The following is a 27,529-nucleotide window of genomic DNA, read 5'->3' on the forward strand; positions in this document are numbered from 1 at the left end:
CGGGCAGGCGAAATGTACTGGAGCTGTGGTTCTGTCTCTTGGGATTTTACCTAAAGTGATTTAGAAATATCGTCTACAAACTCTACACAGTTTTTTTTTTTTAATTATGTAATAAATTTTATTTCGATGGAAGACTTTCAAAGAACCTTGGTCAGCTCTTGTGTAAAAGTTTACTTGTGCACCAATCCTGAAGGTAAGGTTCTTCTGGTTATGGATCACCATTAGAAGCCTCTTGTTGTGTTAGATTGCAAAACTATTTTCTGTTTGGTTTGCTTGTTTATCTTAAATCTGATTGGTTTTCTGATCATTCTCCAGCCCTTTTTCATAGTTTTGTTGAGAGAAGTTTACAGTCCCTGGTGAGAAATAAAATGAAGGAAATGCATTTTTAGATTCTGTGGAGGAGAGAAGATCTCTCAGGGAGGATGTTTTCCCAAGAGTGAGAGACTACTGCCGATGTGCTCATGGTTTGGAGTTCAGGGTAAGACTCCACAAGAAGTCAGCATTTCTCCAATTTTCCCTAGCCAGTTCACATATAGTGCACAGTTTGTGGTAATATTGATGAGAAATGTGGTTTCCAGTTTTGGTCATATAAATCTAAGGTACTGTCCTCCAGGTAATCGACCCATATGAGGGGCTTGAACTGCAGGACGTGTTGGACCCCAGGGGACAGCAGGTCCGGCTGCAGCTGCTGGAGGATTGCAGGAAGACCTCTGCCGGACCTTTCCTTGTGGTGATTACAATGAAACATATTTACTGTGTTTGCTGCACTAACCCAGACTTTTTATTCTATAGAGAGTACAAATTTCCCTTTAAATGTGAGTGGCTTTCCATTTGTGCTATTTTTCTTCTGAGTACAGATTACAGCTAAGGGGCCATTCTAGGGAAAATAAACAAAAATGAATATTGTAACACAATCAACAATGTAATTTGGATTCTAATAAATTAGATTTTTTATTTTATTTGCGTTAGAATATTACAATATAGTACCATGATATGTAAATTATATTTAGTTTGGTTGGTTTACAGTATGTTTTGAAGAATTTACGATTTGCCTATGTTAAAACTTATTTTAACAATATGTTTCCTGGAGCAACTCAGATAAGGCATCTCTGTTTTTTGGTGATGGCTGTGGGTTTGCAGGCCCTGGTTGGGAGGCAATATGGTAGCACAGGCCTCCCTGTGCAGGTGGAGGTCTCTGAGTTCCAGCAAATTCTGCAGACTGGCCAGCAGATGGGTATAGACACCCAGGTCCTGGAACGCTGGTACTGCAGAGACGAGAACAACGTACCGCCTTCCTTCTGCCTCTTTGACCATCGCCATCATGATCAGGTAATCTTATAGTGCTGCATCCTACATACACCAGCACCATAATCTGTGCAGTATGCAAACTGTCTCACCAGAATCATTATGAAATACTGCTGTTTTAATTCAGCATCACATTTATTCCAGGCAGAGGTAAAAGCCAGCAAAATTCATCTGCAAGATGTGTACCAGGAAATGAGGATCATTTTTCACACCATTGTGACAAGATGCATCCAGGAAGGAAATATAACCTCAGAAAAGGCACAGAAATATTTCAGATCAGGTCAGGTGCCTGTTATTTCTGCATATTTTTTAACAAGGATTTTACAGTCAGAATTATAGTTTTATAACAAGAATTATATTCTGCCTTGGGACATTTAAAAATGAACTTTAGAAACTATGAGTGACACAGATGTTGTAATTAATATATTTAAGCTATTTAAAAATAGAGTATCAAGAACAATGTCCAATTGTATCTACATAGGTTAGAAGTACAGATATCTTAAATTTGAGTGTGAGCATTGTAATTGAATAAACTTAGTTTAGATAGTATTAAATATGATGTATGCCCCCGTAGCTCTTGATGAAGAACTGCACTTTGCATTGGAAAATCGTTCCAAGGAGGACATTGCAAGATGCCTCTGCTATGTCTACAAAATCACCAGGAAGCAATGCCGAAGAAAGCCCCTTATAGACCTTAACCCTAATCTGAAGGCCTCTTCTGATGATCCTCTAAGCAATCTCCGTGACCACTTCCTGCCTGGTCTTGTCACTTCCTGTCAGCTCCAGGTGTACACTACCACCTCAGTAAGTGAGCTGCATTCAGGTGACACCACCGAGATGAGGAGGTGGTACACTGAAGGATTGTGCCAGCAGCTCTACAAAGATCTGCTGAACCTCATCAACTCTACTGCTGCCAGGAAGAGGCATCGCTTTGATGATGCACTTTCTCAGGAGCTTGTGCAGCAGGCCAACCTGTGCCATATCTACTCCAGTCTTTACAGAGTCAATTGTGAAGAGGTCCAGCATGTCAAAGCCTACCTGCAGCAGAAAGAGACAGAATATCCACTCGTCCTCTTCGGGGGGCCTTGTACTGGCAAAACCGTACTTCTGGCTTATTGCGCCAGTCAAGTAAGTGAGTAAATGTAACATTCTATGTACTGTCTGCGACCTTAAAAACACACAGTGGTTGATTAGGTGACTGGGTTTTGCTTGTTTAAAAAAATGACAGATGTTCACATATAATCAGCTCATACCGGTTTTTCACTATCTGTTAATCTCTTGACTGCTACTGATAAATTGAGTGAGGAAGAATATATATTTGCAGGGGAAATCCCATATGTTTATATACAATTTTGACTTTCTATGGTTTTCTCCATTTGAACTCCTATTGACTTGCTCCTCCTATCTTACAGGTGCGTACTTGGCTTGATGGACCAGACCCTGTGATGGGTGTTTATTTTATAAATGGTGGCAATAGTACTATGGAACAGCTTCTCACCAGTATATGTAATCAGTTAGGTGAAAGCTATTACCAGCCCCAGCATCACTTACCATGGGATGTCAATCAACTGAAAAAAGCTTTTACAAACCTGATGATCATGGCCTCTTCATCATCACATCTCTTGGTCCTTATCTTAGATGGATTGGACCAGGTATCAGGAGCTGATGGACCTCAGAGTACCTGGTGGCTCCCTGCATCCCTACCTGTTAACGTCAAGCTCATCATTTCCACTGCGCCAAAAAAATCAGGCACTCTCCAGGCCCTCAAAGCACTTTACCCAGAGTCCTCTCTGTTCCTGGAGGTGAAATCAAAGGACAGAAGGGACTGTAGCATAATGCTAAAAAACCTCCTTTTCTCCTGCAGCAGGAGAATAACTTCAGGACAGCAGATGCATGTCAACAAGGCTCTGAAAGAGTGTTCTCTCCCACTTTACATTGAGCTGTTGCACAGGCAGGTGTGCAACTGGAACTCATCACTGGACGTCACAGAGGAGTCCATAACCAAAGGGGTCCATGATAACATCAAGATGTTTCTGGTTCAGCTTGAGCAAAACCATGGGAAAGAGCTGGTCTCCAAGGCAATGTGTTACATCACCATAGCCAAATCAGGCATCACAGAGGCTGAGTTAACTGACATTTTATCCTGTGAAAATGATGTGCTTTCTCAGTTCTTCCCAGCAGGCAAAGCCCTGCCCTACAAGCTGCGGGTTCCAGAGGCTAAGGTGGAGAGTATGCTACAAGACCTGAGGGGATTCCTAATGAAGAGGAACATCTCAGGTTTCCAGGTTCTCTTTTGGCCCAGCAGACACTTCCCTCTAGTCATACATAAGCTCTACCTGTGTGCTGCTGAAACAGTGAGAGACACACACAGCACACTGGCTAACTATTTCAGTGGTCAGTGGGCATATGGCAGGACCAAGCCGATGGTTATCAGCCAAGTTCATGTCACAGAAACTGAACATCTGAGTACACCACAAGTTAAAACTTACATCGACAGGCAGATTCCAGGGCAGCCCTGGGTCTTTGACTCCTCCTCTAAGCAGATACATGTTAATGTAAGGAAGCTTCTGGAATTGCCCTTCCATTTGAAAAAGAGTGGCAGGTTAGAGGAACTAGTCAGGGAAGTGATGATGTCACCTGGGTTCCATCAGAGTATGCTAAGGGTGGGTCGCCTGGAAGGTTTGGTGAGTGACCTCAACGAGACCTCTAAGTTCATGTCCAGCAGGGAGCTTGGGTTCCTTGCCAGAATTGTAAAGGATGCAGCCTGCTTGCTCCGTGACTCCCCCAGTGGACTAACATCTGTGATGCAGGCTAAGCTGTTCCCATTCCTGAATGTTTTACCAGAACTAGAGAGCTACGCAAAGCAGATCTACCAGGAAGGAGTCAGAACCCAAGGTGTGAATGTGTTGTGTTCCCCTGTTTTAGCAGTGTCCTCCACCTGCTGGACTCCACCAGATGTGAAGGCATCCCCCATCATGGAGGTGGTGGACACACAATGTGACATGGTGGTTATAATCCTTCATGACAGTTCCATCTGGGTATGGAGTGAGAATTTTGTAGGGGGTTATAAACCCTTTAGTTTGTCTGAATTCATCATTTCAAACATCAAAAGTGAAGGCAATTTTCTTCTGTTGTCTACACAATGCAGTAGGATCCTGTTGTACAATCTGAAAGAACCCTTGTATATTTGTGAATTAGACACTGATAGATCTGTCCCCAGCTCACCCAGAAACCCAGTCTTCACACCTGGGGGGTTTTTACTTTCTGAGAATAGGATCATTTTGTGGTACAAATGTAAAAACTACATTCAAATCTTTGATATTAAAACTGGCACAAAACTAATGGAGCTGCACTGCCACCACAATGTGACATGTGTGTCATGCTCCTATGAGGGACAGTTCATTTTCTGTGGGCAGGACACAGGCAGAGTCTCCATATTTGACCTCCAAAATAACTGCCACCTTACTACTTGCACCGGATCCATGGAAACATCCATCATGGATGTGCTTTGTTGTGAGGAAAAGCATTTGATGGTGTGTGTGGACAGAACCGGAAACGTGTTTGTCTGGAACATTAACCCCATAACAAATCCTGAACTCAGAAAAGACTTCTCTAGCCCTAATAACCAAGACGAGGTCTTAAACACTGAGCATTCAGTGGAGAACAGCATCTTCCTTGTCTGTAAGAGACACCAAATTGTACTCTGGGATACTCATGAGTGGACAGTGGATGACCAATTCAAGGCACCTCAGGACAAAACATTTATCCAAGCTGTGCTGGCCAAAGAGGGCCTCCTTATCATTGCTTGCCTTGAGGACTGCCCATTCTTGCTGGTGTGGAAGAGGACCACTGGTCAGTGTGTTTTGAGCCTGGATATCAAACACTCCAAAGCCCTCAAACTTCTGAAAATGGGGTCAGACTTGTTAGCTGTGACTGTCAATGGAATTATTACCACCTGGGACATGGATTTTATTTGGTCTGCCTCTGTCACCTCAAAAACAGGAGTAAAGGTTAAAGAGTTGCTGGTAGAATCTACAGGGGAGCATTTCTACACAATAGATGGGACTGAGCTGGTGTGGAAGTGGGGGACACTTAGCAACAAGGCTGAGGGCCGCTACATTCATGATGGTCCAGTGGGCACCTTCACTCTCTCCAAGGACTGCCAGCATCTGGTGTCTGCATCCTCAGGGGACATTTACATCTGGCAGACTACCACAGGGGAAAACCTTCACCGTATCCATGGCAGTCATGCATCTTCCTTGCTAATCACCCCCAAGGGCAACTTGGCTGTGTCCCTCTGTAAGCATGATCTTTCTTCTGTGTGGAACCTGAAGAGTGGGCGCGTGGTGTGCAATGTTCACCTGCATCTAAACCATGCTGTCATTTCCCCTGAAAGCACATTCATCCTTGGCCTACACAATTTTGACCTCCTGGCAGTCAGTCTGTGGTCAGGGTATGTCAGCAAGAGGTTTTCCTGTTCTGGACCAGCTAAAGTCATTGCCTTCCAGCCTCTACTGGACTATCCAGACTACGTTGCCTTGATCACCATATCTGGGAATCTGTATACCTGGAAAGTTACAGAAGAAACTGTGTGTAAGCACGTTCATTTACCTGGTGCTCCCCTGATCAAGCCAGAGCTGTTCCAGATCTCTTCCAATGGAAGCTATGCTATTCTGTCCACAGCTGGAGCAAACATCAACATCTTAGACACTGTTAATGGAAAATTGTGCTCCCTGCAGGCGGAAGGTGACATCCTGATGGTTTGCTTGGACTTGACTGGATGCTATGTTGTCTTAATTTTTGATGCTGAAAACCCTGATGACTGTAATTGTGATCTCCACTCCCAGCCGGTTCTGAGTGCTGTACGCATTTCCAATGGGAAGACTGTGGGCAGGTTTTACCTATGTAAAGCTCCCTCTATTCTAAGCCTCTCTGAAAATCTCTGTGCATATGTAGGGTTCATGGATGGATCAGTGGGGGTCTATGCCATTTCAGATACAGCAGAGAGCAGCTTGATGGTTGGAAAATGCCTACGTTCGATTGGACAACAGAAGCCCTGTCTTTATGAAGAGCCCCATTGCTGGTTGCCTCTGGAAAAGCCAAATATCACATGGATTGATCCTCATATTTAAATGTTGTAGTGTTGATGAGAAATAATGCCGCACAAAAAGGAAGAATCCATTATTATTAGGGTTACAGTAAGAACCGAGGCCAATGATTATTTCATAATGCAAGCCATATTTACATCAATGGCTTTCAAATTTTTATCAAACTCCAACATGTGCAAAGACATAAGACAGCAGGGAGCCACTCAAAGCTCCAATTGCTGTAATGTATTGACAAAATGTTCTGTGGTTTTTCTTTTGTGTAAGTCACAGTGTCTGTTCTAATGTATTTTGTAACTACAGTGGGGGGACTCATGGTTTCAGTATTTCTTGTGGGTCATGTTTGTTAGAATCTTAGAATTGATAGTTTGGTGCAAATGGACAATGATGATATAAATACGTAATTTGTATCTCTGTTTTAGCTTCTACGCAAACAAATGCTAATCAAGTGCATTTGATCTCTGTGCTCTGGTTGTGCTACGATGAGCCGGCCCTACACACATCCATGCACACACTGACGCCTGAATTGTTCTGGTAATCATTATTGTGATATGTATTGAAAACTGTAAGAAAAATCTACTTCGCTTTATGCCTTATCTCTGTGTAGTGGTAACCTCCAGCTGACAATCAGAAGTGTGGCATTGTGGGTTTGGGACTACGCGTTTCTTTCTTTCTGTATTTCTTTCTTTGCAATAAAGCCTCCCAGATGTGCCATGGACAATAACTCTCTCCTACTTGATCTCTCTGAGTGAGATATGGTGGCAGGGATTTAAGCATGATATCAGCATAAGCACACACCAAGGGCATTTGTGGTACACATAAGGCAAACCTGAGACTGCTACAGTTACTCCGAACAACATCTCTGTATGCCAGTTCCCTTCTGAACAGCTTGTACTAAATCTACTTTAACTGCTGGTGTCTCTCTATTATGCTGAATTTACCACAGCAGCAACAACTAACGGCCAAGTTATAATAAACTATTTATTGTGTATAATTACACACTCTTAATGTGACTTTAAGGGATGTTTTACCCACTTATGGCTACATTATGTCAGAAATAGATACATATGAAGATTTAAACATCACACATCATATCCAGAATCTTTTAATCAGTTAGATCAACTAACTTTGCTTTCATTTTCTGCAATATATTGTATGGCAAGTAATTCCTTTAGAAAGAGGTTATTTGTTCATTTATGAACTTATAGACCAACAGGTGAAATCAGAGGAGTCCAACAAATGTTAAATGTATTAACAAGAGTGGACACCTGACAGATCTAAACAAATGGTAATAAGCAAAACTTATACTGAAATAATAGATTAATTAATATATATTGTTTTGTTAAAATATACTCTTAATTTCTATTACACCATCGATCCAATGCACTTGAATCACTTCAAAAGAATTACCGCTGTGTTTCATATCATATTTTTAGAGGGATACAATATGCACTCCGTCAATTTCTGGTCACTTTCAACTACAGGTTAGCTTCAAAAACTACAAATACCGTAAGCATACTGAAGACATTTTTGTATAAATTGACTTCCGCTAAAGTGAACATCCCTTTCCTGTCCACGGCACGCAGCAAGATGGCGGCGCAAATCTCCAAGAAGAGGAAGGTTAGCGCGTATTTGTTTTATTATGACAGTTAAAAGAAGCGAAATTGGAATAAAATCAACACGGACTGGCGTGATAAACATGCTTTCAAGCCTACTAGAGTATGTTATTGTCTTTCCGGGTACGCATGCATAGAGGATTACTGTAGATTGGACCGGCAGTGTATCACCGGGTCGCAAACATGGCAGGGGCTGAGGTTTACCATAATGTTACATTAAGCCTTACCATGCGATATATTTCACTTATTTATCTCTAAGAATCGGTGTACCGCCAAGTTCCATTGTCATTATAAAACCCTTTCCCTCCAAAACGTATACTTGCGTGTCTTGTTTGCCAAGTAATTCGTGTAACATAAACTTTTTGACTGTCTATCTTGCTAACTTGATTCATGCTATTGCTGAATGAGTTGGTAGTTGGTTGGCTCAATAGAAGTGCATCTTCCCTAATGATGAAGTTAAAGTTTCAGGGGAAATATAACGTTTCCATCACCTAGTCAAGTTTTCTCGAATTCTAGTTATCGATAAGTCTAGTTTAGCTATCTAGGCCGAGCCTGACGCTCAGCGATTTGAATGGTGGCTCCCGATTAAGCCGTTAACTCTGTCTTTGCATCAATGTTTTTAAATTTGTAGTTGCCGTGCAGGGTGTTTTGTTTGACTAACATATGTGTATAACTTGCTGAGTTGAAAGCCGTCCAGGCAAGCCTTAAATACTTTAACTTGGGTATAACCCCATTGACCCAACTGGGATATGATCCTCTAACCAAATCCTGTCCACAAATTGCTTTGTACAGTGTGCGAAAGCAGAAGGTTCTTTCAAAGCTGACTTATTCTTTGTTACTGTTTGCACCTCCCTGTTTCTTGCAGTTTGTGTCAGATGGCATCTTTAAAGCCGAGCTGAATGAGTTTCTTACTCGTGAACTTGCCGAGGATGGCTACTCTGGAGTAGAGGTGCGAGTCACCCCGACCAGAACAGAGATCATCATTCTTGCCACAAGGTGAGGCCAACTATATCAGTCACACTTTTAGAATGGTGGCTGTCTTAGTCTCATGCACATGCTGGACTTGTTCGATTATTCACACATGTACTGTCCAACTTGACAACAGTTTTTTTTATTTTTTTATTTTTTTTATAAAGCTGTGTACTTAATTTTCAAGTGAATAGATGTTTTTCTCTGTACAAAGTACACAAACTTTATTGCGTGTGTAAACTATGTTTAATATCTCCTCCGTTAGGACCCAGAATGTCCTGGGTGAGAAGGGACGTCGCATCCGTGAATTGACTGCTGTTGTCCAGAAGAGGTTTGGTTTCCCTGAGGGCAGTGTTGAGGTGAGTGCTGAGGAGAGGATCACTGGCTCAGTACCTCTGCTAAATTTGTCTGCCGTGAGTGTATACGTCCAAGGTTGTGATGATTAAATGTATAGCAGTAATGAGAGCCTTTGAGCCAGTGAGTAGACTCACTGATGCGCTTTAGAAGGAAGATGACAACAGGCGCAGAAGAATCTTGCAGACTGGCTGTCCCAAGATCCCACAGTGCTTTTTCCCAGGAGAGCTGGTTGGAATGGCACTTGCCCATTCTGCAGTGGGATCTTTAATTTCTTACTGAACTGTTGGGAGGCCTAACAGTGCATGGTGAACTGCAGTTTCTGCATGTTTCATCTCACGCAGTTCTTCATTGACTTCGTGCTGATGTTCCTCGCGTAGCATTTCACATCGTACCCTGTTCCAGTCACTTATGTACCTTGGATTCTCCCTTCAGTGATGATACGATGACGAGTCTGAACAGGGCACAGCCTGTCTCTGGAGTTCCTGGCTCAGGGGCACGTTCTGTGTCTCTGGGTTCAGTCCCCAGGGCAGCGGGTCCTCATCGCTTGATGACATATGAGGCATTTGTCTGAGAAGGGCTGAGACTTCATTCTGCATTACAGTGAAGGAAAGGCTTAATGTGGTTGCAGTATTGCACTGAAGTATCAGGAAAACGTAAATCAGTTTTTCTTTGAGGGAGGAATATTGATTCTGAAATCAATCTTTAGAATAGTTGATGGACTGCTAAAGAATATAGCAGCTGTCATCTGTGTGATTCAACCTGCATGGTAGTGTATTTCTCATCTTGTACAGCTCACAATTCCAACACTTATTCTGTTTACTTCCTGTGTGAATGAAATCACTTGCATCATTGGATAGTACTTACATTGTTAATCTTATATCCTAATCTAGATGTCTATTAGGTGTAGGAGAACATCTGCCATGTTATCTTGGCTAGGATTAATGTAGAATGAGATGAGCCTGTGTTAGCATGAGGGTTAGTTTGACTGTATAATTAAACCATATGCCCCTGTTTACAACTCATTTGATGGGCCTCAGACATGCTGTTATTGGACAGAAATGTACTCTTTGTAAATGGGGTTATTTCCATATGAAATTAATTGTTTATTTAGCATTTTTGAAATTTGGCAGAAGTGCCGATAAGTGTTTTAAAATGAAATCAGTAAAGCTGAGAATACTGGGCTAGTACAGTATGGGGGGGGGGGGAGAGGAATTACTCCTTGACTTCAAGGAATTGGTTTCTGGTATGTTCTGCTTCTGAAAATGGCAGATGTGCAGTCAGTGAAATTGGCTGAGTTTTGATGACCCCATCACTGGTGAAACCCATTTTATATGCCTTCCTTGTGTGTTTCTAGCTGTATGCAGAGAAGGTGGCCACTAGGGGCCTGTGTGCCATCGCCCAGGCAGAGTCTCTCCGCTACAAGCTGCTGGGAGGGCTGGCAGTGCGCAGGTGAGCCTTTTCCACAAGCTCTATAACACGCCTCATCCACTTTGTGCCAAAGTTCCTCACATAGCTTTTCTCATCGTACCTTGTGGCAGTCATTTCTATACCTGGATTCTCCCTTCAGTGATGATACGATGACGAGTCTGAACAGGGCACAGCCTGTCTCCGGGGTTCCTGGCTCAGGGGCACGTTCTGTGTCTCTGGGTTCAGTCCCCAGGGCAGTGGGTCCTCATTGCTTGATGACATATGAGGCATTTGTCTGAGAAGGGCTTTGGGTCTTCATCCAGAATTATAGTATGGAAAATATTTACTGCAGTTGTTGCACTGACCTATCAGGAAACCCCACTCAGTTTTACATTTAGGTAGGAAGGTTGAAGAACCTCACTTTCTACTTTGCTTGTACAGGTTTGAGTTTTTATTTTTCGAACTCTTTTCTCCCCCCCAGGGCATGTTATGGCGTTCTCCGCTTCATCATGGAGAGCGGGGCGAAGGGATGTGAAGTGGTGGTTTCTGGGAAGCTCAGGGGCCAGAGGGCCAAATCAATGAAGTTTGTTGACGGCCTGATGATCCACAGTGGTGACCCTGTCAACTACTACGTCGACACCGCTGTCCGCCATGTCCTCCTCAGGCAGGGTGAGTTGGGCCTGTGTTAAACCCTTCAGTTAAATAAGATGCCATGTTAAAGAATTTTTGGTAGTGTCATTCATTTGCTGAGCAATGTCCTTGTTCTGCATCACTGGCATGCATAGCAAATTGTTTTAATATAAATTTCATTCCGCCGGTTTTTTTACTGATGCAGTTTAAGGAAAATTACTTTGCTCAGTGAATTATGAAATGAATGAAACAAAACATTGTATTTATGTGGCAGTTTTCCAGACTCAGTGCCTGCAGTGATGAGGGGGCAAACTCACCTTAACCACCACCAATGTGTAGTTCGCAGCTGGGTGATGCACGACAGCCATTTTGCACCAGAACACTCACCACTAGCTGGCCCATCAACATCACGTCCAGCAGAAACTTAGTTTTCCTTGGAGGTCTCCCATCCATGTATTAACCAAGCACACTTGCGTAGCTTCAGCAATTCAGCAAGAGCTGGGTGCATGGTGGTATGGCTGCTGGACCAGCAGCTCCATGCTGCCTCACTAATAGTTCTGCAAACAAAATGTGGGGGTGTTAAGAAAATGCCTGGAAACTTCGGACACTCGCTTCTGAAGGATTTTAGTTTTAATTGGATACAGTAAATGTTTTTTGTTTGTGTTGGAATACTGGCAAATAGTTTTCTGACTCATGTTTTCTCTTTCTAAAGAGAACCTGCTATTTTTGTTTCATTTTATTTCTAGACACTGGTTTATTTAACATTGGCATGTTTCAAAAGGGCGCAGTTAAGACATGACCATTTCAATTATTTTGATCAAGTTTAGCTGTGTGTCCCCCTACCCTTCAGTGATGATACGATGACGAGTCGGAACAGGGCGCAGCCTGTCTCTGGGGTTCCTGGCTCAGGGGCACGTTCTGTGTCTCTGGGTTCTGTCCCCAGGGCAGTGGGTCCTCATTGCTTGATGACATATGAGGCATTTGTCTGAGAAGGGTTTCATTATACCTGTATGTTTGAAGTATGCTGTTCATTGTTAATGACTGAAATGTCTTCTTTGGTTGGGGGAAGAAGTTTCCCCTCTAAAATGTGGTGCAAATAAATGGATGCAGTTTACGAGTCGGACCCTGACCATGTTTCTTCTGTCCACAGGTGTGCTGGGAATCAAGGTGAAGATCATGCTGCCCTGGGACCCCAGTGGCAAGATTGGCCCCAAGAAGCCCCTCCCTGACCACGTCAGCATTGTGGAGCCCAAGGACGAGGTCCTCCCCACCACCCCAATGTCTGAGCAGAAGGGAGCTAAGGCAGAGGTTCCTGCTATGCCACAGGGTGGGCCTGTCACCACTGCATAAAGGTGAGTGTGACCAGCACCTTTGAATGCCTCCTCTTGAGCCATAGTCCAGGCTAAACTCTCCGTCCTTGCTGATCTGAGATCAGTTATTACCAGGAGTGTTTTCAGCTTATAAAATACTGAACACATAGAATTTTTGAGTACTAGTGCACTGGGAAGATGTGTCAAACCCCCCATGGTCATCTTCAACTTAATTTCTGAATTTGCCTCAGCCAAAGTCCTAGTATCCTGCCATGTTTTGTTACAGTAATTTATGTACCTTGGATTCTCCCTTCAGTGATGATACGATGACGAGTCTGAACAGGGCACAGCCTGTCTCTGGGGTTCCTGGCTCAGGGGCACGTTCTGTGTCTCTGGGTTCAGTCCCCAGGGCAGTGGGTCCTCATTGCTTGATGACATATGAGGCATTTGTCTGAGAAGGGCCTTCTGTGGAATATATTGTACTCTTATGAATAATGTTACACATTTGACTTCAGAAGATTCATAGGTTTTTCAGTGCTTTTTGTGGTTGAAAAAAGTTTTTTCTTTTTTAAATCCAAATGCAGGTTTTTAGGTGTAATGCCATGATGATTTTTTAACTTTCTAATGGACATGCCCTTTTTTTGCAGGTGTCCACCATTTCCTAAAGCCGGGAACACTTGGAAATTTTGTGTACAAAACCAATAAAACCTGGAAAAGACCAATTGTATGTCTGTTTTTCTGTAATGGTTAACATTTGGTTTTCATTCTGAAATCAAACCGACTTAAACAACGAAATGCATTTGATTTAAATGCACTTTAAAATGCATCACAGTATTGACTGAGTATACATACATGCCATTTAAACCTTTTCAAATGCATAGTAATTTTGAGATTATGGAGCTGTGGCAGTATGAACTATATTGTACAAAAATCATTTTAATGCTTTGCCACCTTTAACTCACCTTGATCATAACATTTGGTTCTGGAGAAGACTACGTTTTCTAATGTTTACACTGGAGTGTTTGTAAAGCAATGTTACCGACATTGAACTTCAAAAAGTTTGGTTTCAGAGTTGAATAATCGATCAGTGGTGGCATTTAGTGTATGAAATCTACATATGAAAAATGCTTTGTTTTAGAATTGATGTAATGTTAAAAAAAAGCATTTGCTCAACTGAAAATTTTAAAATGTTTGCCAGTATGTATTAATATGATAAGCGACAAGTTTAATATTAATATTTCTTAAAATATTAGCGCATATGCTAAAATATAAGTATAAGCAAAAATGAGTATTATAGATGCCAACGCAGGGACAGGGTAAATATTTGATTAATCTTGCACAAGTAAGTTTGCTTGAATAGTGTGTCATGGAATGCATGACACAGCCAGATATGTGTCATGCATACACTATTAAGGATATGAGTGCTCTTATCTGCAAGCGTAATGCCGTAACTAGGCGGTGACTGAGACACAAGATAATACATTTTTTTGCTAAATGAGCTGAATCACATTTTATAACTTTTTGCAATTATTGTTAGGAATGTAAACCTTTTCACCGCTAGGTCTCAATGGGGAAAAGCAGGATTAATCTAAATTTATGTACATATTAATCCCGGTAAATTTAATGAGATACGGGACCTAATACTGTGCCACAACTAGACGAAAAGGGCGTTTACAGACGTGGAGGTGCTTTTGCCTTGAGCCAAGAGGATCATATGTTTGGACATTCCAATACGCATGCGTATGCATGATCTTTTCGAACAAGTACGTGGTTTTCCATAAGACTTCACCACACCCGCCAAGTCTGTATCTTCCTGGAAAGCGAACAAAATCTTGACTGACATACAAGCAGGTTTATTACGCCGAAAGTGGGAAAAGATGAGTCTTCCTGATTGCAAATCTCTCGGGAAACAATCCAACGCTATTTTTCATCTGGTAAGGTGAAACAGATTCCAGAATGTCACTGTCTACTTTAAGGTGCAGGTGCACCTTGTTTTTATTTTAATTTTGGACAGCACTCGATCGCGAGTGAACTGATTTGGATCGGAAGCTTAAACGCGCCATTTCGAAAGGTCTACTGAATTATTTTACGATAAATGATTTATTTAGCCCATATGGCACGACGGCTACGATCAGGAATATTTTGGGCTGAGTAAACCACTTCCGTATTCTCAATCCTCGTTTAGTGGATACGTACCATATATTGATCGTATAACATTTTGTATACCCTTGAGATGTTTTGATGCTGAGAGTGGTAAACTTTGCCCAACACTATTAATTATTGTATTCGGACAAGCCATATATATCAGTCTGGCAAATGTCCTACTTCACTAAATGTGTGCCTGTAAATAATACTGTAGCTAGACACACGCTTTTATTTTTTAAATACATTGTTAGCATCAACAGTAAATTCATGAAACCAATATGTGTGTGTGATCTATGGGTTGCATTTTCTGAATTTGTCCTTTTGTCTAAATCCTCAGAACTCACCCATAGTGCAGCTGAATATTGGTGGACATGTGTACTGCACATCACTGAGCACACTCAGGAAGTGCCCCAACTCTAAGTTGGCAGACATGTTCACTGGGCAGCCCAAGCTGCAGACAGATGCTGGAGGTAGATTCTTCATTGACAGAGATGGGACACACTTCCAAGGCATTCTTGATTTTTTGCGCACCCAACGGCTTCCTACTGAGCACGTGCAGGAAGTGTATCGAGAAGCGCTGTTCTATGATGTCAAGCCGTTGGTGAAGCAGCTGGAGGAGACGCCGCAGCTCTTTGGAGAGATGGTGGGAAGACAGCAGTTTCTGGCAAGGGTGCCGAATTACCGGGAGAACCTGGAGGTGATCATTAGGATAGCCCGGGCAGAGGCCATTGCCAGTCGCACTTCCAGTATTATTGTGTGCATTCTGAGAACGGAGGAGGATGTCAACCGATACACTGATGCAATTAACAGCCTGGACACTGACAAAGAGTCAGTGGTGAGCTTTGGCCCTTGGAAAGCCCTTCCCACTGTTGGAGACCTGCTTGACTGTATTAAAATGGACATTGAAGCAAAGGGATACAAGATTACTCTCCAACCACACAGTACTGAGAAAGTGTTCAGTTTCAAGAGCTACGACTTCTTTTACAGGTTGATTTTCACCTGGTGGTAGATGTGAAAAGCAACATCAGAGATGGATGTGGGACATTCACATGCTTGCTTTGTAGTTCAACCAAGTCCATACCATGATAAATGACTAAAATCATTGTAAACCAGATTGAATATTTGGAATGTTCAGAAAACAAATATTCAACATAGCTGCTTTCATAGAGGCTTTCTGTACCTAATTTGCTATAAAAATATTGGAAAAAACCTTTATTGGAGTCTAACATTTGAAGATTCAAACCATAACTGCCACATTTGAACCCATTTTCTGTTTACTCTTCCTTTATATTCTGCTAAACTCCAATACGAATGGGAGCTACCGCTAATGTGTACTGACACAATGACAGTGCTGCTTTGTCTTAGAGAATAAACAATTTCCTATGGGTTATATATTAACAATGTGCTACTGATTTATACTCATTTAGATACTCATATTAGTACAAAGTTAAATCTATTGTATTTATTTTTGTAAATTTAAATGAAACATTGTTATTGTGGATAAATGTTATTTCTCTTCGGTTCATATGAGAATTGTACAGATATGAGTACAAATGAAATCCAGTGGAAAATAAAGTTGGAATAATATATTTAATAGGAACGTTAACTTTGGAAAACAGTTCCCATTGTTGCACTGTCAACTTCAATGAACCACATCCAAAGTAAATAAAAATTATTGAATTGTGATTGGCTGTGCGTCAAAGATTACGTAGCACTGAACTACGGCAAGTCAGTAGAGGACAGGCTGTACAGCGGATGGCCGTACGAATCAAGCGTACTAGCTAGCTCGCTAACGTTTCAATCATTGATTTACATTTATTGTTCCTGGATGCTGTAGGTTTTAACAATGGCAGCACATTTAAAAAAACGAGTATACGAGGAGTTCTCAAAAGTTGTTCAGGTAAGTTTATTATGCCCACTTTAATGTTACATTTTGCGCTTTTGAATTGTACGACTACTGCTAATGTCTGACTACACCTCTCATCTCGGCACAAGTGGTGAGGAAAAAGCCCTGTAAGCCCGTGGCCTGAACATTCGCATACAATAGCTATTCCGAACATTTTATTCAAACCGCATCCATGTACATCAAGCGCACACTGATAGATAGCCTCTACGGGCTTGTGATTGTGACTGTCAAATTTATTCAGCAATTTCGTTAGGTAAGCTTCTTAACGGGATGCGAGTGAGCTGGCTAGTTACTTCTAGTAGCAGGCTGGCCATCAAGCTAACTTTAGTGAACTGTTTGCTAACATACTGAGAAGCAGACGAAATACCTTGATTGTCTATGTAACTAGCTATGTATTCACGATAATGGCGAATTGTACGCTCTATAGAATAGAAAGTATGAAGAGATTCTATGCAAAATATTTTCAAAAAACTGATCAGCTAACGTTAGCTGGTGAAGCAAGTTGACGTCAGTTGTTTTTGTGTAGAAACCTCTGAAAACACGGTCCTTTTCTAGCTAGGTAGATGCACTTTGTTGCGAAAGAATTATGTTATTTTTGTTATTCTGTTTGTGCGCAAGTTGTTTCGGTACTACAATCACTGAAGCCAGCGGAAATATGAATGCATACATACCATAAAAGTTCGCTAGCAATTTGCTGCTGATATTCAAAAGCAAGCGTAACATGTTATTGGTTAATACTTAGCACGGAATTCGTATTTTTTTATGCTTTGCAGATACAAGCTTCATGAATACCATTCAGAGAGCCTATCACTGATCTGCAGCTACTCAGGAATATATATGAGGCTGATTTGTGTATGTTTGAAAGTCCTTGAGCATTAGGTTTGCAGTCTCGTGCTGAGGAGGTGTTTGTTCAGTCTCTTGAAGGCATGCATGAACACTACTTGATGTGATGTCTCCAACAACAGCGGGGGAAAGACTGTTCCATGTTGTTACAGCAGGGTGGAGGAAGCTCCTGTCAAGGCATTTGGTGTTAGACCTGTGGAGTGACAAGGCATGGTTTGGTGGTAGCCTCCGGGTGGTTCGACCTGGCACATGAGCTGAGGGTAGCAGTGTCATTAAAATAATAACCTTACCTCAAATGAATTGTCTATTTCTCTTGGTGCGTTAACAACTTCGGTATGAATACCAAAGGAATATGGAAGAAATTATTTTTTGAACATTAGCTTATACAATGTGATTTCGCTAACTTGACTTCATTGTTCATCCCATTCTCAGCAACATCCACATGAAGAGGCTCCTGCTAAAAAGCTCCGTCTGACCAAACCCAGCAAATCTGCAGCGCTGCACATCGACTTGTGCAAAGCAAGCACCCCCACCGACGCCCTGCAATATCTCCTACAGTTTGCCCGCAAGCCTGTGGAGGCAGAGAGCGTGGAAGGGGTGGTGCGCATCCTACTCGAACATTACTACAAGGTAAAGGTGAAAGAGACATTTATAGTGGGCATCTTCTTGGTGGGGCTAACGTTATTTAAACCTGAAATGTTCCAGACTCTCTGTGCTGTATATGTATGGCAGCTATGTCATTTGTGTCCAAAGCAGGAGGTTGTGGCTATAAATATATAGGTGTAAACTTAGCCCATAATTAAACTTGCCACAATAACAACCATATTGGAGTTTTTTATGATGCAATGCTATATTTTACAATTTTGGGAACAGTACATTTTTTAAGACCTTAAATATATTCCTTTAAATATCCCTGTGTCATTTGTGAGCAGCAGTGTATTTTGTAATTTTGGATGAAATGTAATTTTCTTTCCTGCAGGAAACTGACAGCTCTGTCAGGCTGAAGATTGCCTCCCTCCTTGGCCTATTGTCTAAAACTCAAGGATTCCTGCCTGATTGCATAGTGGATGATGTCATTAGTACACTCAACAATGAAAGTACGTTGTCAAACTTAACATGGTGAAGTTGAAATTTGAGCATTGTGAGTCTAATGTATGACAATTCTGGACACATACATACAGAGCGTGTTCATGAGTTTCATTGGTTTTCTGTGATGGTGTTGAGAGAATGTATCTTGATTCTATTTCCTCCTGAACTGGTTGCCGTGTGCTCCCAGAATCCCACCAGGTTCTGGCTCAGCTTCTGGAAACATTGCTGGTCATTGGCACCCAGCTCCCAGAGAACACTAGCCTCAGGCACAGGCTGGTTGAGGTGGCATGCAAGGTGAGCCAAGAAACCACCGCTTGATTGTAAAATGCTGGTATATAGGCATACATCTGTTTTACTTAACACACAACATGAACCAGTGCTTTAAAGATGAAGGGATCAACACCCAAAGACTAGTTCAGAGGTACTTCTGCAACATATCATAAGGGACCTTATTCCACAACTTGAGGACTATAATCTAGTGCTGTAAATGCAATGCCTCATACAGTGTGGATTGCACCCTAATAAATGTTGTTTTCACTGAAGCAAATACCGACAGTTGATTCGCAATACCTGGTTTGTAATCACAACACACATTTTTTATGGGCTCTGGGAGTTTTTTACTTTTGGTTTTATCTCGCACTTTCCCTTTCTGCAGCACCTGACCGACACATATTTTGGGGTGAGGAACAAGTGCCTGCAGCTGTTGGGGTGTCTGGGCTCTGTGGACAAGCCCCTGGCCAAGGAGAGCGAGGGCGTGGCCGCGGGCACGGCCCCGAGGGATGTGCAGAGCATCATCAGCGACTACTTCGACGACCAGGATCCCAGGGTCCGCACGGCGGCCATCAAGGCCATGGTATGACATCACAGTGCCTTGGGCCCGGGAGAGAAGTATATACAAACAAAGGATGGACTTTTTCTCCTCACATTTTGTCTTTTTTTCTAGTTACAGCTGCACGAACGAGGGATCAAGCTACATCAAACCATTTACAGCCAGGTAAGCAAAGACGGAAGCCGATTCAAATTTTACCGACACTTATTGAAAATTTAATGCTTGTTATGAGTGATTTACTGTCCTGACATCTTGGGTTATGTGTTCATTGATACTCATTTTACTGTCAGTGTAGCCATTTATACTTTCCCATTTAAATGTATGGTGCAAACTGTGCATTGAATTCAACCGTCACTTTATAGGGCAATGTGAACTGACGGGCATATCTGTGTGCGGCTTGGTTTTCTTCCCCTGCAGGCCTGTAAGCTTTTGTGTGATGACTATGAGCAGGTCCGCTCCGTGGCCGTGCAGATGGTGTGGGTCCTGAGCCAGCTCTACTCTGAGAGGTACCCAACTTCACTTCATCTGCGACACATACACATTTATTCACTGCACCACAACCTTTAATGCTTCTGGCTCCAAAACCTTTGGCAATTGCTCAAAAATGTACCTTTCTGTCTCAATATGTCCACATTCAGCATTGTGCCAATCCCTTCGTCCAGCGAAGAGATCCGGTTGGTCGATGATTCGTTCGGCAAGATCAGCCACATGGTCAGTGATGGATCATGGGTCGTCAGGGTCCAGGCTGCTAAGCTATTGGTGAGTGTTGTGGATTTATTGATGAGTTTTGTAGAGTGAATTATCATCCACCCTTGAATTGTGAATGTGGGGATGTAATTAATTCTTTATTTTTTTCAGGGGTCAATGCATCAGGTTAGCCCACATTTCTTGGAGCAGACACTGGATAAGAAGCTGATGTCTGATCTAAGGGTACGACTGTGAAGTGAATGTATAAATTAATATTAGCTTTTTGAATTGATACGAGAGAATCAGCCTCACTGGATTTCTTTTAAAAATAAGCACCTCAGACATCCTTGGGAGAAATTCCCGTCATAGACAGTTTGAACTTGAGTGCTTATGATAACAGATGTTGCAGTGTGAGGTCACAGCGCTGCTTTCCTGTCCTTCCTCAGCGGAAGCGCACAGCCCATGAGAGGGCCAAAGAGCTGTACACCTCCGGGGAGTTCTCCTCGGGCAGGAAGTGGGCAGATGATGCCCCCAAAGAGAGGGTGGACACCACGGCTGTGAACCTGATAGACTCCGGGGCCTGCGGGGCCTTTGTCCATGGACTGGAGGACGAGATGTACGGTGAGTGACTGTTAAATCAAGAGCATTGTGGAAGCATCTGGAATATTATGCTGTGCGTTTGTACCATTCACTGTGGCTGTCTGTGCTTGTCTTGGCCTGTTTGCCTGTCTGTGTCAGCATGTGTGTGAAAGTCTTGCTGTGCATTTCTCTCTGTGCATGTGAGGGAGTGTGTGAGGGTGTGTAAGTGCAGCGTTTCCGTATTCCCCAGCCCTGACCTGTGTGTGCTCTGTACGCAGAGGTTCGAATCGCGGCAGTGGAAGCCCTGTGTGCACTGGCACAGTCCTCGTCCAGCTTCGCGGAGAAGTGCCTGGACTTCCTGGTGGACATGTTTAACGACGAGATCGAGGAAGTCCGGCTGCAGTCCATCCACGTCCTGCGGCAGATCTCCACCCACATCACCCTCAGGGAAGACCAGCTGGACACTGTGCTGGCCGTGCTCGAGGTCAGTTAAGGATATGCTGTAATATCTGACTGTCTCACACAAGAAAATGAGTCAGTTTTGGAAGGTTGAAGCACTGTACTGTAGACAGCCTTAAATAAAGAGGATTTGGAGAACTTGATTTTGTTGTGTACCAACATTGTCTCCAGCACTGTGCTGGTACATCATTGGTCATTTGGTAATACATAGTCAGTTTCTTATGAAAGTGCCATAATCCCTGTCTCTAAACTTGCAGGATTCCTCCAGAGATATACGGGAGGCCCTGCATGAGCTGCTGTGCTGCACCAACGTCTCCACCAAGGAGTGCATCCAGCTGGCCCTCCTGGAGCTCCTGAAGAACCTGACCAAGTACCCCACCGACCGCAACTCCATCTGGAAGTGAGTCCCAGCCTACAGTCACTTAATGGCTGAATGTTCAAGTCCTACATGAGATGCTGTGTCATGTGACTGGTAGCTGATTTTAGGACAGAGCAGCAGTCAGGAATGTGGGCATCATCTTGCTGTCCTTCTGCTCTTTAGGTGTTTAAAGTTCCTGGGGGCTCGACACCCGACCCTGGTGCTGCCCATTGTTCCTGAGCTGCTGAGCACCCACCCGTACTTCGACACACCTGAACCTGACATGGATGACCCTGCCTGTATCCTTCTCGCACGCTTAAATAGCAGAGTGAGACATGTCGTGTTCTTTGTCAATGACATCACATTTGTTTGATGTTTTCTGTGTGCATTAGCTGTGACACCCTTACCCAGGGGAGCTTACGTATCTCACATTTTACACATTATCAGTTTATGCACCTGGAATTGGTGTATCGTGGCACAGCAACAGCAAGGTCACACCAGGGGTTAGAACCTGTAAATCACTGTTTACATGTCTAGATCCCAAACCATTGACATTATTTAGAAAGTTGAATATTAAAATGTAATTGCCAAAAGTATTGGTTTGTTGGTTTGCTTTTTTCAGTGCTCCATGCAGTAGCAGTGTTTGAGATGCCCCTCCCCTCCCTCCCTAGGGTTTTCTCCTTGACTCAGCCAATCAGACATCGCCGTGTTGGTGTTGGTTTTTAATGCCGCCAAATCGTGCCCCACCATGTCGGCTCTGTTCTCCGACCACACATTCAGACATTATGCCTACCTGCGTGACAGCCTCTCTCACCTGGTACCACAGCTCAGGGTAAAGGGCTTATTCAGCTTGATCACGTTCAGAGTCAAAAAGACATGCAGATCAGATCTGTTTTTATTTCATGCTCTAGATTTAAAGTGTCTATCCTCCTATCCTTAATTTTTCAGTTTGGTGGATTTGGTGACATCTATGGTGACTGGTGGTCGCAAAAGCTAGTTTTCACACTCCCAGTATTCGAAATGAAGCTATTACTAGAAGCACATTGAGTGCTTATTTTTCTTAGAAGTCTTAATCCAGCAGTAGAGTATTTTGGAGAAGACTGCCTGGAGACAAGCAACAATGTCGTCTGACAGTAATATTGAGCAACATATCCGATAATTTTATAGATGGTTTTTGGATTTTAGGTCCTGCGTGTGCATCATCACTTTTGATTACTTGCCGGGATTGTCGCACCTGACACCACCAGTGAAGAATAGCATATAGAAGAGCAGTTACAGAATGCAAATACATTGAATTGCTTCAAAATATTGCAACAAAATCGCCACTTCCTCTTCATTTCTCCATTGCGTCACAGCTGCCGTGTGGGAAACTGTCCGGTGTGTCAGAGTCCTCAGGCCCGGCATCCAGCCTGGAGTCAGCCCAGCAGTTTCTGCAGGACAGCCTGTCTCGCGTCTGCACCGTCCAGCACCTGGAGGCCCCGGGGGCCCAGGACCTGCTGGAGTTCACCATCAGGTCAGAGCAGGACTGCCTAACTTGGTTTCTTTCTCCGCTTTACCCCTCCCATGACTCCTCCTACCTTCACGGGTCTGTTGTGTAATGGAAGAAGCGCAACAGGCAACACGGGTAGGATACGAATGCTTGCCGTCCTGTACCGTGCCGTGCTGGTCAGTGGAGAAGCGCGTCATTAGTCTTTGTATTCCCCAATGAAAATTATATTAATGTTGCTTTCAGCGATTTGCCTTGCAGCTTTGCTCTCTTACATAGACTTTTTAAATTATGATCTAAATTTATCTCAGCCCCAGGTGATCCTACTTTTTTTTGGATAAAAATGGTGACGGTGTTTGAGTCATTGGTAACTACCGCATTAATTGATGAATAAAGAGCTGAAGTTGGCTCTCTGTGATTACCCCGCTCAGAGACCTGCAGAGGCTGGGGGAGCTGCAGACTGAGCTGGCTGGAGCTGCTGACTTCTGCGCCACCTACCTGCGCTGTCAGCTGCTGCTCATGAAGGTGAGCGCTCCTCTGATCATTCATTTGGAAAAGGTGTTGAAACGGCTGCAGAATTCTGCCTTTTCTGGGCCAATTCACCAAATTTAGAGCGTTCAGAGAGAGCTGCTAACACACAACCTCGAAAGAAAGGTACTGACATTTAGTACAACCTACTGAAATGTGTATACATGATTTAACACAAGATTTAACATTTGTGTGGCAAACATTCAGTTACTTTAAAAAAATCTATCCTAGGCTTTACAGGAGAAGCTATGGAACGTGGCTGTTCCACTTTACCTGAAGCAGAATGCCATGGCGTCGGCTGCAGTCAAACAGGTAAGGGTGGACTGGCAAGAGCTCACAGCTAAGTACACGCTGGAGGGATAAAGGCATGAGATGCGTTCTGCTGTCCTGCTAAACCTTGGAAAAACATTCCCATGCCAACGCAAGCAGACAAACGTGAAGCTCCAGTCGAAGCACAGGGTAGCTTCTGAAATGCTCCCAGTAAATGCTTTTCATTATTGCAGGTTTGCCAACTGCCAAGTAATGACTTGGCGGGGCATGCTGTACACTTAATACAGCAGTACGAGTTTGCCATTTTACATGGTTTTTAAATAGCCACTCAGAGGAGCTGTCAGTGCCAAATGCAGAGCCCATTTTTAGTGTTCTCATATGCTAGAGATGCCTGAGTGAGCTTGATACACTATTTCAGATCCTGGAGGAGACTTACAAGCTGGAGTTCCTGTACAGTGGGCTGGAGACCCGACAGGTGGCCATCATACACCACGTCCGCCTGCAGGCCAAAGCACTACAGCTGGTCCTGACCGCGCGTACACGACGAGGGTCCGTACAGCTCCCCACTATGTACACACACACACACACACACACACGTTTTACCTGTTTGGAATACTTCAATATGAAAATGTGAAGTACAGTTATTTGGCTTAGGTCTATTGTGAATAGCTTTTTCAAATGCTTGATGATGAATCCCTCATCTTTACAGGGTTGAACCTCTTCTTGGCATCTGCGAAAAGTTCCTTCAGGAAGTGGATGCTTTTCAGAGGTATTGCTGTTATACTAACGACACGGTACCCTTTTTTTTTTTACATTTGTCTCCACTTGTACTGCAGTATCAAATCATCATCTTTATTTCCCATGCAAGGCTGTTCATCACAGAGCTTCCACATTTCCAGGACAGCTTTGTGGAGAAGCTGCTAGATTTGATGCCCAGGCTAATAGCCTGCAAGCCTCTGGACCTGGTGAAGATCCTGCAGACCACACTGCGGCAAAGTGGCTTCCTGCACCTCAAACTGCCTGAACAGGTCAACACAGCTACATTTGGGATTTGATGATCCTTCCATGCATAGTAATGAAGCTGCATGAACCTACATGGATGGATCTATTCTTTTCTTTTGATGACACACTCACTTGAATCAAACTGTTCTCAGAAGGGCATTCCTTTGACCAGCTCATACAGTTTGAAAGCATGGCAGCATTTAGTTTCTCCACTCATTGTTGGGTTCTGTAAGCCTCATTTTATCACTAGGAAACAGCTGCAAATGCCTGGCCAGAAATTGCCAATGTACCCAGTCATAAAAAGTCTGCCCTTAACATTGCATAATGCTACATGTCTTATTGTAAACATCGTATCTCAGATCCACAGAGCCTCGGCGACCATCATTGAGCCCACTGGAGAGTCGGACAACCCCTTGAGATTCACATCAGGATTGGTGGTGGCACTGGACATCGATGCAACGTTGGAGCATGTGCAAGACCCACAAACATGGGTCAAAGTTCAGGTCATTACTTCCTCATTTCTGTGCTTCCACAGTGCAGCATCTTCCACTGAATCCAGCAAGCAATGATACCATTTGTGTTTAGTTTCTTAATGGCATTGTGACAACGCTGTCATCTGTGTTGGTCTCAGTCATTAGATCAACATATTCCTGTTCTGTACGCTTAGGTTCTGTATCCAGATGGACAATCACATGTAATTCACCCCAGACCTGGAGATTTCAGAAAACCAGGACCAGGAAGACACAGACTAATCACTCAGGTGTACCTCTCCCATTCCGCATGGACAGGTAAAACTGTCAGGCAATACCAGCCATATATTTACGAAAAGTTACTGCTTGTCCTCGTAAAATGTAATTGCATCATATTATTTGAATGTGTGTGGGCTGACTCGTGACCTGGACCCATAATTCGTATGGCCTTATAACCAATTGTTTCTCTATGGCAGTATCTAAAAGTGTAAATGTATTCCTTAAAATGTGTTGTCTTAATTCGGTTGGATAGGTGTGACAAATGTCAGGCGTCAGTGTAGGGATTATGCTACTGTTTATTTATAGTGACAAATCTGTGTTGCTTAATTATAAGGATAATGGAACTCTCAGGGCATTTTTCAGACAGAAGTTACAGGTACTTCCCTTGTTCTCGCACTATGTAACTTTGAAATAATGCTCTGTCCCATATGTAGAATACTGGTGTGCATAACTTTTTTATGTTAAATGCCTTTTTGAAAACCTCTGATTATTTTGAAGTGAACACCAGGATTTGGCTTGTACAAAACCGGACAACAGCCTCCTCACAAGGCTGATTTATAAACCATCGGTACATCCCCCAACCCTATTCCCAGAGACTTACTTGCTTTTGAATCCACACTTTGTGCCTTTTAATTGACTATCTTAGGTTTAATGAAAACTCAAAGCACTCTGGCCATGTTTCCCCGAGTTGCCACCATCTGTCACAAATTCTGTTTGTCTGGATCCCTTAGGTGTGTAGCCTGGACTGGTCTGACCTCGCAGATGGGGCAAATATAGAAAAGAGCCAGGCTTCTCTTCTGGGGACATCATTATATACAGGAAGTGCCAACAGGCTGTTAATACTAATGCGTCACTAGTGCAGGCCGAATGGATTCTGTTTGAATTGTGAAACTTGTGTGTAATGAACCAAGGAAATGTAACAAGCTCCATGGAAACAGACCTTGGGAGATTTGGTCTGATGGCCTTATTACATGTGCCTGCCACTTTTGCAGTATAGTACACCCTTCGGTTACCTGAAAATACTGAGGGGAATAAAGCCTCCTGTACAGTAGATACCACGTTTCAGATTTCTTGAGCATATATTTTGTTTCCATCTGAGCAAGTTCAGGAAGTTTCTAACAGCCAAGTATAGTTTCTAAATTCAAGGGAAATAAGTTCACGTGCTTTCAACTTGAGGCACAAGAAAGTTTTCAGATATTGAGATTATGTTGTCCAGAAAGTCTTGTTTTTGTGTCAGTGTAAACTTTTCTCATTTGTGCTTATATGAATATTAAAGTGTGTGTATGTGTAAAGGTAAGGCATTGTAGCCATGTTTGTGTCTGTAGCTTACCTATTCGTCCGACGTGTAAATCTTGTATCCCAACATCACGCTGACTCAGCCCTTCCTTCCCTCTCGTCGCAGAACCGTGTCAGATTGAGGTGAGGCTGCTCCTCGCCTACAGCTCCAGTGCCAGCAGGGTCCCTGCTCCCAAAACACCAGCATGGAATGAGAGCACTGAGGGCTTGCCCTCTTCTGAGAGCTCCACTGAGGGCACCATCCCCTTCAGCAAGCCTGTCAAGGTCTTCATTATGCCCAAACCGGCCCGCCGCTGACCTGGAGAATCCCTGACACTTGGAACCACTGAAATGCATCACTGGCCACGCGCTGGGGGAATATGGAAGTATGACCTGCTCTCGAAGCCACCAAAAAAATCACTGGGGATGATGATGATTTAAATATAGAGACGGTGGGAAATTGTTGGTTGGGCTATACAGTTGCATCAGTATCTTTGTGTGAAGGGAGCTTATTAACTGCTCCAAAGAGTTTTGTATTGTGATATTTTTCTAATTAAAATGCAGGTCCAAAATGCACAAATGTCTTAAATGCTTGATTTGTATTTTTAATCAAAAAGGGAACCAG

At 43.1% G+C, this 27,529-nt stretch overlaps 4 protein-coding genes and 4 non-coding genes across 8 annotated transcripts; all 8 read left to right on the forward strand.

The window, feature by feature from the left end:
- The first annotated feature begins 30 nt into the window (after window positions 1-30).
- LOC118209255 (NACHT and WD repeat domain-containing protein 2) lies at window positions 31-2,467 on the forward strand. Its single transcript, XM_035384452.1, has 6 exons — window positions 31-193; window positions 390-478; window positions 614-730; window positions 1,141-1,329; window positions 1,450-1,585; window positions 1,880-2,467. The coding sequence occupies exons 1-6, from the start codon at window positions 127-129 to the stop codon at window positions 2,443-2,445; spliced, it is 1,164 nt and encodes a 387-aa protein (XP_035240343.1). The 5' UTR covers window positions 31-126; the 3' UTR covers window positions 2,446-2,467.
- Window positions 2,468-7,964: 5,497 nt separating this feature from the next.
- Window positions 7,965-13,421, forward strand: rps3 (ribosomal protein S3). Its single transcript, XM_035383680.1, has 7 exons — window positions 7,965-8,030; window positions 8,892-9,022; window positions 9,261-9,354; window positions 10,707-10,801; window positions 11,241-11,428; window positions 12,540-12,741; window positions 13,347-13,421. Exons 1-6 carry the CDS (start codon window positions 8,001-8,003, stop codon window positions 12,737-12,739), a joined length of 738 nt encoding a protein of 245 aa, XP_035239571.1. The 5' UTR covers window positions 7,965-8,000; the 3' UTR covers window positions 12,740-12,741; window positions 13,347-13,421.
- On the forward strand, window positions 9,779-9,928 carry LOC118210467. Its single transcript, XR_004761864.1, has one exon. It is a non-coding gene; the product is annotated as a small nucleolar RNA SNORD15 (small nucleolar RNA).
- Window positions 10,914-11,063, forward strand: LOC118210466. The gene has a single exon (XR_004761863.1). It is a non-coding gene; the product is annotated as a small nucleolar RNA SNORD15 (small nucleolar RNA).
- LOC118210469 lies at window positions 12,234-12,383 on the forward strand. Its single transcript, XR_004761865.1, has one exon. It is a non-coding gene; the product is annotated as a small nucleolar RNA SNORD15 (small nucleolar RNA).
- LOC118210465 lies at window positions 13,010-13,159 on the forward strand. The gene has a single exon (XR_004761862.1). It is a non-coding gene; the product is annotated as a small nucleolar RNA SNORD15 (small nucleolar RNA).
- A 1,008-nt stretch (window positions 13,422-14,429) lies between the features above and the next one.
- kctd14 (potassium channel tetramerization domain containing 14) lies at window positions 14,430-16,530 on the forward strand. The gene is made up of 2 exons (XM_035386288.1): window positions 14,430-14,633; window positions 15,182-16,530. Exons 1-2 carry the CDS (start codon window positions 14,577-14,579, stop codon window positions 15,851-15,853), a joined length of 729 nt encoding a protein of 242 aa, XP_035242179.1. The 5' UTR covers window positions 14,430-14,576; the 3' UTR covers window positions 15,854-16,530.
- A 42-nt stretch (window positions 16,531-16,572) lies between these two features.
- ints4 (integrator complex subunit 4) lies at window positions 16,573-27,480 on the forward strand. Its single transcript, XM_035386287.1, has 23 exons — window positions 16,573-16,744; window positions 18,026-18,223; window positions 18,573-18,690; window positions 18,870-18,976; window positions 19,338-19,535; window positions 19,626-19,676; window positions 19,929-20,017; window positions 20,150-20,270; window positions 20,370-20,441; window positions 20,645-20,819; window positions 21,056-21,261; window positions 21,494-21,636; window positions 21,778-21,893; window positions 22,293-22,426; window positions 22,950-23,107; window positions 23,512-23,605; window positions 23,840-23,920; window positions 24,297-24,427; window positions 24,588-24,647; window positions 24,747-24,906; window positions 25,240-25,383; window positions 25,548-25,668; window positions 27,032-27,480. The coding sequence occupies exons 1-23, from the start codon at window positions 16,691-16,693 to the stop codon at window positions 27,220-27,222; spliced, it is 2,922 nt and encodes a 973-aa protein (XP_035242178.1). The 5' UTR covers window positions 16,573-16,690; the 3' UTR covers window positions 27,223-27,480.
- Window positions 27,481-27,529: the final 49 nt, after the last annotated feature.

Source organism: Anguilla anguilla, chromosome 12 (assembly GCF_013347855.1).
Source record: "Anguilla anguilla isolate fAngAng1 chromosome 12, fAngAng1.pri, whole genome shotgun sequence".
In the NCBI taxonomy this organism is placed as follows: Eukaryota; Metazoa; Chordata; class Actinopteri; order Anguilliformes; family Anguillidae; genus Anguilla; species Anguilla anguilla.

What these genes read in the sequence shown, in the direction of transcription:
- LOC118209255 (XM_035384452.1), top strand. Translation starts at nt 127, where the DNA reads ATGGAAGACTTTCAAAGAACCTTGGTCAGCTCTTGTGTAAAAGTTTAC. An exon ending in CTGCCGGACCTTTCCTTGTG is followed by an intron (nt 731 to 1,140) that starts GTGATTACAATG and finishes GTGGGTTTGCAG; the next exon opens with GCCCTGGTTGGGAGGCAATA. An exon ending in ACCATCGCCATCATGATCAG is followed by an intron (nt 1,330 to 1,449) that starts GTAATCTTATAG and finishes CATTTATTCCAG; the next exon opens with GCAGAGGTAAAAGCCAGCAA.
- rps3 (XM_035383680.1), top strand. Translation starts at nt 8,001, where the DNA reads ATGGCGGCGCAAATCTCCAAGAAGAGGAAG. An exon ending in AAATCTCCAAGAAGAGGAAG is followed by an intron (nt 8,031 to 8,891) that starts GTTAGCGCGTAT and finishes TGTTTCTTGCAG; the next exon opens with TTTGTGTCAGATGGCATCTT. An exon ending in CCATGTCCTCCTCAGGCAGG is followed by an intron (nt 11,429 to 12,539) that starts GTGAGTTGGGCC and finishes TTCTGTCCACAG; the next exon opens with GTGTGCTGGGAATCAAGGTG.
- ints4 (XM_035386287.1), top strand. Translation starts at nt 16,691, where the DNA reads ATGGCAGCACATTTAAAAAAACGAGTATACGAGGAGTTCTCAAAAGTT. An exon ending in TCCAGGCTGCTAAGCTATTG is followed by an intron (nt 20,271 to 20,369) that starts GTGAGTGTTGTG and finishes TATTTTTTTCAG; the next exon opens with GGGTCAATGCATCAGGTTAG. An exon ending in ACTGGAGGACGAGATGTACG is followed by an intron (nt 20,820 to 21,055) that starts GTGAGTGACTGT and finishes CTCTGTACGCAG; the next exon opens with AGGTTCGAATCGCGGCAGTG.
- kctd14 (XM_035386288.1), top strand. Translation starts at nt 14,577, where the DNA reads ATGAGTCTTCCTGATTGCAAATCTCTCGGGAAACAATCCAACGCTATT. An exon ending in CCAACGCTATTTTTCATCTG is followed by an intron (nt 14,634 to 15,181) that starts GTAAGGTGAAAC and finishes CTAAATCCTCAG; the next exon opens with AACTCACCCATAGTGCAGCT.